The sequence below is a fragment of the Erpetoichthys calabaricus genome, chromosome 5 (genome assembly GCF_900747795.2).
Source record: "Erpetoichthys calabaricus chromosome 5, fErpCal1.3, whole genome shotgun sequence".
Taxonomy (NCBI): domain Eukaryota; kingdom Metazoa; phylum Chordata; class Cladistia; order Polypteriformes; family Polypteridae; genus Erpetoichthys; species Erpetoichthys calabaricus.
The window spans coordinates 241,924,279-241,938,153 of NC_041398.2; the positions used below are offsets into that span (position 1 = coordinate 241,924,279).

Here is a 13,875-nt window from a genome sequence, read left to right on the forward strand (position 1 = left end):
CATTGATAGTTTTCTCTGTACGTTTATCATTTGTTTTTGCTCAGAGGTTGATGCGCTTGTTCCTTCCTGAGCAGCTCTTCTTTTCTCCACCTTAGCGGCCCGCTTCTTCTCTTCTTCCGTTGTCATCTTTTCACATTAAAACTGATGAAGTCAGTGTTTGTGTTTCAATTACTTAGTACGTTTTTCTTAATTTTTCACTTAAGTCTTCAATCTGCCTCAAGAATGATTTAAGATATGAAGAGGTAGGGGAAATGAGGGCTCAGGTGGTAGGGAATGAGAACGGCGCCCGTATGCATGCGCCACACGGCTGCTCTGCTGCCTGCTGCTGAGACTTGTTTCTACAATAAAATAAAATAAAAAGAGTAATAAAAATCATCATGTCGAAAGTGAACAGTAGAGGTCATGTAGTATATGTGTACCAAGTTTCAAGTCAATAGGCCAAATGGTTTAGATAGATAGATAGATAGATAGATAGATAGATAGATAGATAGATAGATAGATAGATAGATAGATAGATAGATAGATAGATAGATAGATAGATACTTTATTAATCCCAATGGGAAATTCACAATATGAGCTTTTATGAGCAATTATGAGCTACAGGTGATTTAAAATCCTGGATTAGACAAATGGACAGCCATGGTAGCATATTATATAAGAAGATTGTTTTATAGCTAATGTTTTTGATTTTTTCCAAATCTATCTATCTATCTATCTATCTATCTATCTATCTATCTATCTATCTATCTATCTATCTATCTATCTATCTATCTATCTATCTATCTATCTATCTAGTGATAAGGACGCTGTATAGCGCCTGACCCGACACAGACTCACACTGAGGCACGTGTAAAAAACACAAAAAGACTTTATTTTCTTCAGCTGGAGGACACATCTTCCCAGTGAACCCCCCACCCACAACATAGTCCAAGTAAGCACAGACTAATCAAACCAACACATGCCCTTCTTGCACCACCACTCCTCCCTTGAAGCTTCGTCCTCTCCTCCCGACTCTGGCCACTGAGTGGTGGTGGCTGGCCCCTTTTATAGCCCACCCGGAAGTGTTCCAGGTGCTTGACCACCTGGTTCCAATTGCACTTCCGGGTGGGGCTGAAGAGTTGTCTAGCTGGGCTGTGGAGTCCATGCAGCACCCCCTGGCGGCCACCCCAGCTCCCAACCAGTCTGTTGAGGACTCCATCTCCCATGGAGCCCTGCGGGAGGTTGAGGCATCACTGCTGGCCAGGTAGGCTGTGAGCAAGTGTCCCGGGGGAGGTACTTAGTTGCCCATGTTTGCTCTTCCGGAACAAATGCAGCAGGGGCATCTCGGCCCGGCATGTGACCTGGCCACCCGCCACAATATATATACATATATATATATATATATTATATGGCCGGCAGTTTATCTCGGCCAATACCCCCAAGCCACCAGATGGAGCCCTCCCTGCAACATGGAAGTGCCCCGACTTCCAGCAGTACATCATGGACCTTGGAGTTTTAATTCACAGCCTTGCTGGATACCGTGGGTGCCACCAGGGGACACTGCAGGGAGGCTCAAGGACTTATATTTTCTGTATAACCTGGAAGTACTTCCCAATCACGGAGACAGAGGAAATGATGTACTTCCGGGTTGAAGAAAAGAAGAAGATTTCATTTGACCCGGAAGTGAAGGACAGAAGCATTTCCGGGTCAAGAGATATAAAAGGACTCTGGGAAACCCCAGCAGGTTGAGCCGAGTTGGGAGGAAGGGTGACTGAGCTGCTGGGAGTGGAGGATTGTGTATTGATTAGTGTATTGTGATTATTATTGAATTAATATTGGAGTATTGTGGAGTGGAGGGTGCTTTGTGCACTTTATTATTATAATAAATAATAACTGGACTTTTACCTGGTGTCTGACGAGTGGTCTGAGGGTTCAAGGGGATGACAGCGCCTCCTATCTGTCACAATATATATATATATATATATATATATATATATATATATATACAGTAATCCCTCCTCCATCGCGGGGGTTGCATTCCAGAGCCACCCGCGAAATAAGAAAATCCGCGAAGTAGAAACCATATGTTTATATGGTTATTTTTATATTGTCATGCTTGGGTCACAGATTTGCACAGAAACACAGGAGGTTGTAGAGAGACAGGAGCTTTATTCAAACACTGCAAACAAACATTTGTCTCTTTTTCAAAAGTTTAAACTGTGCTCCATGACAAGACAGAGATGACAGTTCCGTCTCACAATTAAAAGAATGCAAACATATCTTCCTCTTCAAAGGAGTGCGGGTCAGGAGCAGAGTCTGTCAGAAAGACAGAGGAAAGCAAACAAATCAATAGGGCTGTTTGCTTTTAAGTATGCGAAGCACCGCGGCACAAAGCTGTTGAAGGCGGCAGCTCACACCCCCTCTGTCAGGAGCAGAGAGAGATAGAGAAAAACAAAGTCAAAAATCAATACGTGCCCTTTGAGCTTTTAAGTATGCGAAGCACCGTGCAGCATGTCCTTCAGGAAGCAGCTGCACACAGAAGGTAGCAACGTCCCTATCTTCTAGGTGTGCGAACAGCCCCCCTGCTCACACCCCTCTACGTCAGCGCAAGAGAGAAAGAGAGAGAGAGAGAGAGAGAGAGAGAGAGAGAGAGAGAAAGTAAGCTGGGTAGCTTCTCAGCCATCTGCCAATAGCGTCCCTTGTATGAAATCAACTGGGCAAACCAACTGAGGAAGCATGTACCAGAAATTAAAAGACCCATTGTCCGCAGAAACCCGCGAAGCAGCGAAAAATCCACGATATATATTTAAATGTGCTTACATATAAAATCCGTGATGGAGTGAAGCCGCGAAAGGCGAAGCGCGATATAGCGAGGGATCACTGTATGTATATATATATATATATATCTTGTTGTTTCAAGAATGCACTGTTATGTGGGAGCAGTGTATTGCGAAGCTTATACCACAACATTAATTATATGTCAATTAAGTATATCATCTCATGCCTAAAAAGGATGGGGTGGGAAAGTGGTACAAATGTATATGACCTCTGGTGGTATTATATTAAAGCACCAGAACTGAGCATATGCATATACAGGGATACACTGACTCAGAAAGATACATAGCCGTCACTGGACAAGTCAGGTGGTGGATGCCATGCTCAGGTAACCCCACAGCTGGCAAAGATGCTTCACCATTTTTTAAAAGAGAAGGAATGCTAGAACCAGGAGTGACAACATGTCCTGGGCACCAGGGGGGCTTTGCTTTCAAAATAAAACATCTGCATCACTTTACATAATTATAAATTACTAGCCAACCCGCGGTGCCGCATAATTATGTATTGATGGGCTAACACTTCCTGAAAGACACAGTTGTCCAAATGGGGTGGGTTTGAGGATACGACTGTAAGTGAATGCAAAGATGGAACTCTGGAGAGAGGGCAGGGAAGCGGGCCCGAGAGGTTTCGGGTCTTAACCGTCCAACGACGGGTTGGCACAACCGGTAACGATCCTTCCGCAGGTTCATTACGGAACCCGTGTTAGGACATTTACATCCTCTAGATAGGCAAGTTCGATCGTCTGACGCCCATTCCGCCCCTGCCATTCTAAGTCATCTCTTAGTCATCGTTCAGTATGCACTGCCTGCTCATGTGTCCGCCCCCAACTCCTCACCTGAATTGCTTTCGTCTGTGTACAGTCCACATGCACTTGCGAGTCACGTTGACTGTTCATTTTCCACACACCGCCTCAGTCGCATGCACCTGTGAGCCACGTTCTGGCCGGGTGAGGTTTCCCGTGTTGAGTCCAATTAAGCCACAGGCTCCACACCTGGTGGTGCCCTTCTGTCAATTCCTTTCAGTTTCAGCTTTGCAACCTTACTCCCCCCAGAACCGAAAGACTTTGGTTACCCAGTTGGCTGCCCGGCGGGTCATGGGAATAACACCGCCGGATTGCCAGTCGGCATCGTGTATGGTCAGAACTACGACGGTATGTGATCTTCTTCGAAACCTCCGACATTTCGTTCTTGATTAATGAACACATTTTTGGTGAATGCTTTCGCTCTCGCGCCATGGTCGGCTGTTTAGTGAATTGTTGGTTGGCGGGCGTGGCTGTCTTGCGTGCGTCTTGCTTTCCATGGACTTAGTGAATTATATATAGAGATTTTAATGTGCTAATTTGCAGTTTGTTAGTTTTTGAAATTGAAATTAGTTATAAATTAAGATGTATGAACTTGCTGAGAACTTACAAAGATTAGATCACTGCACATCAGCCTCTGACTTGCTGTTGAGCTTGTCTACCATACTGGAAGGAGATGATGAGACGTCTGTCCTGTGTTCAGAGATGTAACTTTTTAGGTGGGTTTGTTTCTTATTCTGCATAGAGCCTGAAGAGCACAGTTGAAGCTTGGCTTGTTTCTAATATGGGTTTCTTTGGAAATTAAGTTAGTAAAAATGAAACAAGGAGGAAAAAAAGAAACTTTAAAATACCTTTTATATTGAGAACCTTTGTTTATCCAATTTTCTTGAAGACCAAGTGCCAGATTTTTCACTATAAAGTGAATACCTCTTGCAGTGTCTAGGTACATGAACCAAGGCAAACTTCATTCATGCTTTGTGAACTTCAGGTTGTCCAGTTCTCTCAGCCTATTTCTTCTTATCCTTTTGTAATTATATTTATTTATATTTTTGACACCTAATTTCGTTGTATTTGTTACAATGACAATAAAGATATTCAGATTCTGATTCTTCAATAAGTTTCTACTACTAAAATTTGGAATATTCTCCAGCTTCTCCAAGTGCCTTTTCTATCATTTCAGATGAGCTATTGGACTCTTCAGGCATTACAAAACCATTTTAAGACCCGCAGCAGACCAACAACTGACCTTACCTGCGCTAATCCTTCTCATTGGCTCAGATAAGAAGTCCATAACCATTTCACTAGCAAGTCAAGTTCCTCACTGGCAGTAAACTCCAGTCCTTCTTGGGCATTTATGACAGATGTCTTCATAATTTTCAGGGCAGTCATCCAACTCAGTCAGTCCCGAGGTCTCAAGTTCATGACATAGACAATACCCAGCCATTTCGCTCCTACCTGATCTGCCAAAAAGGGTCTTCCTTGCTGTGTAACTGTAATGTCCTGTATTAGAAAAAAATAAAACATTCATTGTGTTAAAGGAAGAGAAAATTAAGGCTAACATTTCACTTGGGCTATATTTTTTGATTTTGTGATAAAAATTTCCTGTTACATAGGTGGTAAAGAAAACTTAATTAACTAAGCATAATGTGAAATAAAATAATGAATATGCACATACTTAATTTCTTACAGCCAGAAAGTCAATTCCCATTAAAAATACCTTTGTTAGAAAAGAAGACTTCTACAGGAAGGTAATTATGCTTTCATTCATTTTTTTTTGAATATTTTAAAGACAAGATGCAATAATAAATGAAAACTTTTGATAATTATAGTAAATGAAAATCCTAGTCATAATTGTGTTTTATCAAAATGAATTTAGTGTGATAAGCTGCCCGGACACAGACAGACGGACACCGTATTAAAGTCCACCACACGTTTATTATACATTATATATATAGTGTCACAGATGACTGCGGTCATTACCTGGCCGGGATGCCTGGAGGGACCGGAAAGAGACATTAATAGCTTCCGGGGCACAAGGGGGCCGCCGCCCTGGATAAAAAGAGGACCACGGGAAAGGGACAAAGAGGATTTGACCCATTGGGAACCGTGGCCACCGCCAGGGGGCGCTTTAAGCCTCAGGAGACCCGGATGTGATTACTTCCGCCACACTTGGCAAGATGGCGGAGGGATCGGCCAGGGACGCGCGGAGTGCTTCTGGTTGAAAGGGCAGCACTTCCGCCACACCAGGAAGTGCTGCCGGATGGACATCATCAGTCACCTGGAGCACATCCGGGTGGGAATAAAAGGGGCCGCATCCTTTCAGTCAGAGAGCCAGAGTCGGGAGTGGGAGAAGGACGAAGCTCCCTGGAGGAGTAGAGGCAGCAAAGGACTGAAATTGTGGTGATTATTGCTGAGTGCATTGTGTGTTATGGTGGAATTGTGTTTATTAATGGAAAATAAACGTGTGTGTTTTATAAAGATGTAGTCTCTGACTGGTGGTGTCCGGGCAACTATCACAATAGTAAAGTGCACAAACCCAGTGCCAAAGCACCAATCACCCCTTCAAGTCCTGGCCACAACAACAATGCCTTTCTCTCTCTCTGGTCCGCCTCTACTCCTCTCCAACACGCTTCGTCTTCTTCCTCCCGACTCTCGCCACTGTAAAATAAAGAGAAATGCAGCACAGAAATGTTTGGGGTTTTCCGGCCCTGTATACTGTACAGTCTTGCAAAAATATTACAACAGTCCAGAGTATTCTCTAACAGAGTATTACTGAACACCAGTCTGGTGAGATGGGGAAGCATTTATAGGACAGGCCGGAATAAACAGGGGGAGTGTGGGTAACGAGTTGCGGTGCATCCTGGGAACGTGATGTCATCAGCGGGTAGGAGGATGAGGAAGTGGAGGAACGGGAGCTTGCTCAGGGTGTCGGCGTTTCCTTCTTTCTGGGAAGAATAAGGAGAGAATGGTTAGTTGCCCGCCAACCCCTTATGGCTTTTGGGTTTCCGCTACTTCCTGAGTCGTTCTGCAGCTCCCCAAGCGCGCGTGCGTGACATTAGATTCTGAAAGTTCACATTTCAGTTTTGCCTGGTGGCATGATGGACACTTCTGCTGTCTCAAAGCTTCAAGAAACTGTTCCTAGACTTTATGGAGTTTGACATTCTGAAATATATTGTCTACAACTGAACTGTAATTAAATAGGAGAAAATATGACTGCTTCCACTGCCTTATTCATATTAAGTTAAATAATTATTTACATTTTTATAGCACTTTTCTAACCGACTCAAAGTGCTTTACATAGAGAGTGGGGAGCCACTTCAACCACCACCTCCAATGTCCACTATCAACCTGGACGATGTCACAGCAGCCATTCTTTCACTGGTACACCCACCACATACTAGCTGTTATGGGATGAGAGATAGTCGGCCAGTTAAAGACAGGAGATGATTAGGGGGCCAGAATGACTAGGCCATAGTGGGCAATTAGACAGGACATCAGGAAACACCCTGCTCTTTTCAATTCTTACCCAAGGGCCTCGGTTTTACGTCTCACTTGAAGGATGGCACCAATTTTGACAGCGCAGTGTTCCCCTCACGCCACTGGGGTTCACACACAGACCACCCCTGCTGGCCTCACCAACAATATAATACATTACAATTTATTTTTGTAGAGCCCAAAATCACACAGGAAGTGCCGCAATGGGCTTTAACAGGCCCTGCCACTTGACGGCCCCCCAACCTTGACTCTTGAAGAAGACAAGGAAAAACTCCCAACAAAAAACCTTGTAGGGAAAAAATGGAAGAAACCTTGGGAAAGGCAGTTCAAAGAGAGACCCCTGTCCAGGTAGGTTGGGTGTGCAGTGGGTGTCAAAAAGAAAAAAGGGGTAAATACAATACAATACACAAAACAGAACAAATCCTTAATACAGTTGTCAGAAAGGCATTATATTGCGCCCGACCCGGCACAGACTTGACACAGGAGGCACGTGTGAAATACCAGAACTTTTATTTATCTTCAACTGGAGGGCACGTCTTCCCCGTACTCCCCCCAGCCATAACACAGTCCCAAGCACTAGTCACCACCAGTACAGCACAAGCACAAACACTTTCTTCTCCTTGGCACCACCACTCCTCCTCCTTAGCAACCTTGTCCTCGTCCACCCGATCTCTGGCCACTGAGTGGTGGTCGCTTGGCTCCTTTTATAAGTCACCTGGAAGTGCTCCAGGTGTTTGATCACCGAGTTCCGGCAGCACTGTTATAATATGTTTTGTTATTAAGTTTAATGTCACTGTTCTCTGTGCCCACTGTTATGGACTCTTTCATACAGGCAGACCAAGTATGGTATACAGGGGCACAGCATCAGCATTTAGAATTGCCGAGCCAAGCACGGGACTAGAGAGCCAAAGACAACTGGAAAATTGAATAGTCAGCCTAAAGACATCCATCCATCCATCCATCCATTGTCTCCCGCTTATCCGAGGTCAGGTCGCGGGGGCAGCAGCTTGAGCAGAGATGCCCAGACTTCCCTCTCCCCGGCCACTTCTTCTAGCTCTTCCGGGAGAATCCCAAGGTGTTCCCAGGCCAGTCGAGAGACATAGTCCCTCCAGCGTGTCCTGGGTCTTCCCCGGCGCCTCCTCCCAGTTGGACATGCCCGGAACACCTCACCAGGGAGGCGTCCAGGAGGCATCCTGATCAGATACCCGAGCCACCTCATCTGACTCCTCTCGATGCAGAGGAGCAGCGGCTCTACTCTGAGCCCCTCCTGGATGACTGAGCTTCTCACCCTATCTTTAAGGGAAAGCCCAGACACCCTGTGGAGGAAACTCATTTCAGCCGCTTGTATTCGCGATCTCATTCTTTCGGTCACTACCCATAGCTCATGACCATAGGTGAGGGTAGAAACATAGATCAACTGGTAAATTGAGAGCTTTGCCTTACGGCTCAGCTCCTTTTTCACCACGACAGACCGATGCAGAGCCCGCATTACTGCGGATGCCGCACCGATCCGCCTGTCGATCTCACGCTCCATTTTTCCCTCACTCGTGAACAAGACCCCGAGATACTTGAACTCCTCCACTTGGGGCAGGATCTCGCTCCCAACCCTGAGAGGGCACTCCACCCTTTTCCGGCTGAGGACCATGGTCTCGGATTTGGAGGTGCTGATTCTCATCCCAGCCACTTCACACTCGGCTGCGAACCGACCCAGAGAGAGCTGAAGATCACGGCCTGATGAAGCAAACAGGACAACATCATCTGCAAAAAGCAGTGACCCAATCCTGAGCCCACCAAACCGGAACCCCTCAACACCCTGGCTGCGCCTAGAAATTCTGTCCATAAAAGTTATGAACAGAATCGGTGACAAAGGGCAGCCCTGGCGGAGTCCAACTCTCACTGGAAACGGGTTCGACTTACTGCCTGCAATGCGGACCAGGCTCTGGCAACGATCGTACAGGACCGAACAGCCCTTATCAGGGGGTCCGGTACCCAATACTCTCGGAGTACCCCCCACAGGATTCCCCGAGGGACACGGTCGAATGCCTTTTCCAAGTCCACAAAACACATGTAGACTGGTTGGGCAAACTCCCATGCACCCTCCAGGACCCTGCTAAGGGTGCAGAGCTGGTTCACTGTTCTGCGATCAGGACGAAAACCACACTGTTCCTCCTGAATCCGAGGCTCGACTTCCCGACGGACTCTCCTCTCCAGAACCCCTGAATAGACTTTTCCAGGGAGGCTGAGGAGTTTAAAAACCGCGCTTATATTAAGTTAAAAAGTGTACTAAAAAGTAAAAAATAAGTTTCTCATACATCACTCGTAAAATATAAGCGTGGGCGCTTTTCATCAATCAATATTCAAAAAACACTTCTTAAAATCTTAGCAAAAGTGCCCACGCTTATATTTTACGAGTGATGTATGAGAAACTTATTTTTTACTTTTTAGAACACTTTTTAACTTAATATAAGCGTAGTTTTTAAAAAGTATTTTTATATACAGTACTGTGCAAACGTTTTAGGCAGGTGTGAAAAAATGCTGTAAACAAAGAATGCTTTCAGAAATATAAATAATGATTGTTTATTGTTATCAATTTACAAAATGCAAAGTGAGCGAACAAAAGAAAAATCTAAATCAAATCAATATTTGGTGTTCCTACCTTTTGCCTTCAAACCAGCATCAATTCTTATAGGTCCACTTGCACAAAGTCAGGGATTTTGTAGGATTCTAGTCAGGTGTCTGATCAACCAATTCTACCAGACAGGTGCTAATGATCATCAATGTCACACGTAGGTTGAAACACAGTCATTAACTGAAACAGAAACAGCTTAAAACTGGGTGAGGAACAGCCAAACTCTGCTACCAAGGTGACAGTTTCATGTCATGGCAAGATTGAGCACAGCAACAAGACACAAGGTAGTTCTACTGCATCAGCAAGGTCTCTCCCAGACAAAGATGTCAAAACTGACTGGGGTTTCAAGATGTGCTGTTCAAGCTCTTTTGAAGAAGCACAAAGAAACGGGCAACGTTGAGGATCGTAGATGCAGTGGTCGGCCAAGGAAACTTAGTGCAGCAGATGAAAGACACATCAAGCTTATTACCTTTCGAAATCGGAAGATGTCCAGCAGTGCCATCAGCTCAGAACTGGCAGAAACCAGTGGGACCCAGGTACACCCATCTACTGTCCGGTGAAGTCTGGCCAGAAGTGGTCTTCATGGAAGAGTTGCAGCCAAAAAGCCATACCTCCGACGTGGAAACAAGGCCAAGTGACTCAAGTATGCATGAAAACATAGGAACTGGGGTGCAGAAAAATGGCAGCAGGTGCTCTGGACTGATGGGTCAAAATTTGAAATATTTGGCTGTAGCAGACGGCAGTTTGTTCATCGAAGGGCTGGAGAGCGGTACAATAATGAGTGTCTGCAGGCAACAGTGAAGCATGGTGGAGGTTCCTTGAACGTTTGGGGCTGCATTTCTGCAAATGGAGTTGGAGATTTGGTCAGGATTAATGGTGTTCTCAATGCTGACAAATACAGGCAGATACTTATCCATCATGTAATACCATCAGGGAGGCGTATGATTGGCCCCAAATTTATTCTGCAGCAGGACAACGACCCCAAACATACAGCCAAAGTCATTAAGAACCATCTTCAGCGTAAAGAAGAACAAGAAGTCCTGGAAGTGATGATATGGCCCCCACAGAGCCCTGATCTCAACATCATCGAGTGTGTCTGGGATTACATGAAGAGACAGAAGGATGTGAGGAAGCCGACATCCACAGAAGATCTGGGGTTAGTTCTCCAAGATGTTTGGAACAACCTACCAGCCGAGTTCCTTCAAAAACTGTGTGCAAGTGTACCTAGAAGAACTGATGCTGTTTTGAAGGCAAAGGGCGGTCACACCAAATATTGATTTGATTTCGATTTCTCTTTTGTTCATTCACTGCATTTTGTTGATTGATGAAAATAAATGATTAACACTGTTTACAGCATTTTTTCACACCTGCCTAAAACTTTTGCACAGTACTATATATATATATATATATATATATATATATATATATATATATATTAACTTTTATGTAAAATGTTTTTTCTGGATTTTTGGTTGATATTTGGACTGGTAGAGTGGTGGCTCTGAGGCTAGGGATCTGTACTGGCAATCGGAAGGCTGCCAGTTCGAATCCCGTAAATACCAATAGGGACTCTGCTCTGTTGGGCCCTTGAGCAAGACCTTTAACCTGCAATTGCTGAGCACTTTGAGTAGTGAGAAAAGCGCTATAGAAATGCAAAGAATTTAATTTATTTATTCTGTCTCTCCTTTGAAATGAAACTACCATAAAAAATTAGACGTTGTTCATTTGTGTTCATTTGAGCAAACTTACACATTCAGCAGGGGATCAAATTCTTATTTCCCCCACTGTAGCTCCAGGTGGATGACCTTCTCTGAAGTGCATGTGGTTTGGCTGCTGGAGTTTGATAGCTTGTGAATCCTAGATGAGATATGTCAGTTCTGCTGGTTTTTAATCATTTTTATTAAATTGTGTTTTACAGGGAATATCAATACCTAGAAGTAATCCTGAGAACAAAGAGCTGCCCAGTTACAGAGCTCTCGGAAATTCTCGAAGTGCATCTGGACCAAAGAAGCATAAACAATGTCCTTTAGTTAGGTCTGCTACCTCTAGGAGTGTCCCGTCTTTGGCGGAATTCCACAAATTAGCGGAAAATCTTAGCTTTTTAGATTTCAACAGTTTTAAAAACGAGGTAAAGCCCATGAAAAGACCAGATACTCCAGGAGAACAGCCTGCAGAGAATATTAAGAAAGGTAAAGTTAATAACTTTTCATTAAATTAATCTATAATTATATTTTAGTGAGAAGTCAAGCAAAATGACACCTTTTATTGGCAAACTAACTACAAAGATTACAATATGCAAGCATTTGAGACAACTCTGGCCCCTTTTTAAATTTTGCCTGAAGTAGGCCCTGAGTTGCCTCAAAAGCTTCCATATTGTAATCCTTTTTTAGTTAGTTTGCCAATAAAAGGTGTCATTTTGCTTGACTTCTCACTACATTCATAATGGCTAACACGGTACAGCACCCTAGTTCTATAATTATATGGAAAAAAAACCAATTATAACTCAAATAAATATTTGAATATTTTTTATTTATTTTCCTTTTATTAAGGGAAATGGTTAGTTCACTAAATTTATATACAGTGGGTATAGAAAATAACCCCCCCCTCAGCCACTGTGTAGTTCATTTTGCTGTGTGCTTCGGGTCGTTGTCGTGTTGAAAGGTGAACATTCTGCTCATCTTCAACTTTCTGGCAGAAGGTAGCAGGCGTTCCTCAAGAATTTGACGGGATTTTGCCCCATCAGTTTTTCTGTCTACCCTAACAAGGCCCTGCGGCAGAGAAACACCCCCACGACAGGATGCTGCCCCCTCCGTGCTTTACTGTAGGTATGGTGTGTTGTGGATGGTGTGCTGCATTGGTGTACCATTTGGTGTTGAGGCCAAACAGTTTGATTTTGGTCTCATCTGACCATAAGACCTTTTTCCACTTGGCATCAGAATCTTCAAGGTGCATTCTGGCAAAGCTCAAACGAATCTTAATGTGGCCTTTCTTGAGAAGTGCGACCCTCCTGAACAAGCCACAATTGTGGAGCGCTTGTGAAATTGTTGTCACATGCACACCATTAATGACCACTCTTTGCCATCAAATCCTGTAACTCCTGTAAAGTGGCCATTGGCCTCTTGGTAGCCTCTCTTACCAGTTTCTTCCTTGCTCTTCCATCAAGTTTGGAGGGGCGGCCGCATCTAAGGAGGGTCCTAGGAGTACCAGACACTCGCCACTTCTGTATTATGGACTTTACTGTGCTCCTTGGGATTGATGAAGCCTTTGAGATTTGTTTGTCTCCATCTCCTGCCTTATGTCTGTCCACAACTCTATCCCTGAGATCTTTTGAAAGTCGCTTGCCACCCACAGTCAGTTGTTTGCTGTCAGTCGCACTACCAAGCAAGGGAATGAACGCTCCAGGAACAGCTTCACTAATCACACGGATTACAGCTGATCACAGTGGAAGGAAGCAAGTAACCGCAATGGAAATGGTGGGCACTGACACCTGATTGAGTTTACGAGGGGGGTGATCCTTTATTCATCTCAGCAGGTGTTGTTTTTGATTTTGTAAAATTCTTCTGAACTGTAGCTGTGATATCTTTCACTTGGATGTTATAGATTGCATTGAGTAAGTAAAGCTGGAAAAAATATTGGTTTGCTGCGGTGGGTTGGCACCCTGCCCAGGATTGTTTCCTGCCTTGTGCCCTGTGTTGGCTGGGATTGGCTCCAGCAGACCCCCGTGACCCTGTGTTCGGATTCAGCGGGTTAGAAAATGAATGGATGGAAAATATTGGTTTGTGTGTTTTCATTTAAGGCTGTAAAGCAAAAGAAATAGGAATATTTCGAAGGGGGGGATTCTTTTCTATACCCACTGTAATCTAAAAATTCTGTATTTGCTTTTGAAAGACTTATTGGTTCTTTAAATATTAATTACCAGTAATGGCGCACTGCATGATAACATGCAGTGAATCCACTTGACTTGAGATTCCCAGTCTTCATCCTCTTTCTCTGTACGTTTATCATTTGTTTGCTCAGAGGTTGATGCGCTTGCTCCTTCCTGAGTGTCTCTTCTCTTCTCCACCCTAGCGGTCCGCGTCTTCTCTTCTTCCGTTGGCATCTTTTCACGTTAAAACTGATGAAGCCAGTGTTTGTGTTT

The 13,875-nt window shown here is 44.2% G+C and overlaps 1 protein-coding gene across 2 annotated transcripts in view; it reads left to right on the top strand.

Annotated features, from left to right (window-relative positions):
- The window catches only part of LOC114643040 (uncharacterized), a 304,597-nt gene that overhangs the window by 90,074 nt on the left and 200,648 nt on the right, over positions 1-13,875 (top strand). For both annotated transcript variants that reach the window (XM_051928134.1, XM_051928133.1), the window contains exons 4-5: positions 5,303-5,361; positions 11,656-11,926. In XM_051928134.1, coding sequence (XP_051784094.1) covers positions 5,303-5,361; positions 11,656-11,926 — 330 coding nt within the window. The remainder of the gene's footprint in view (positions 1-5,302; positions 5,362-11,655; positions 11,927-13,875) is intronic.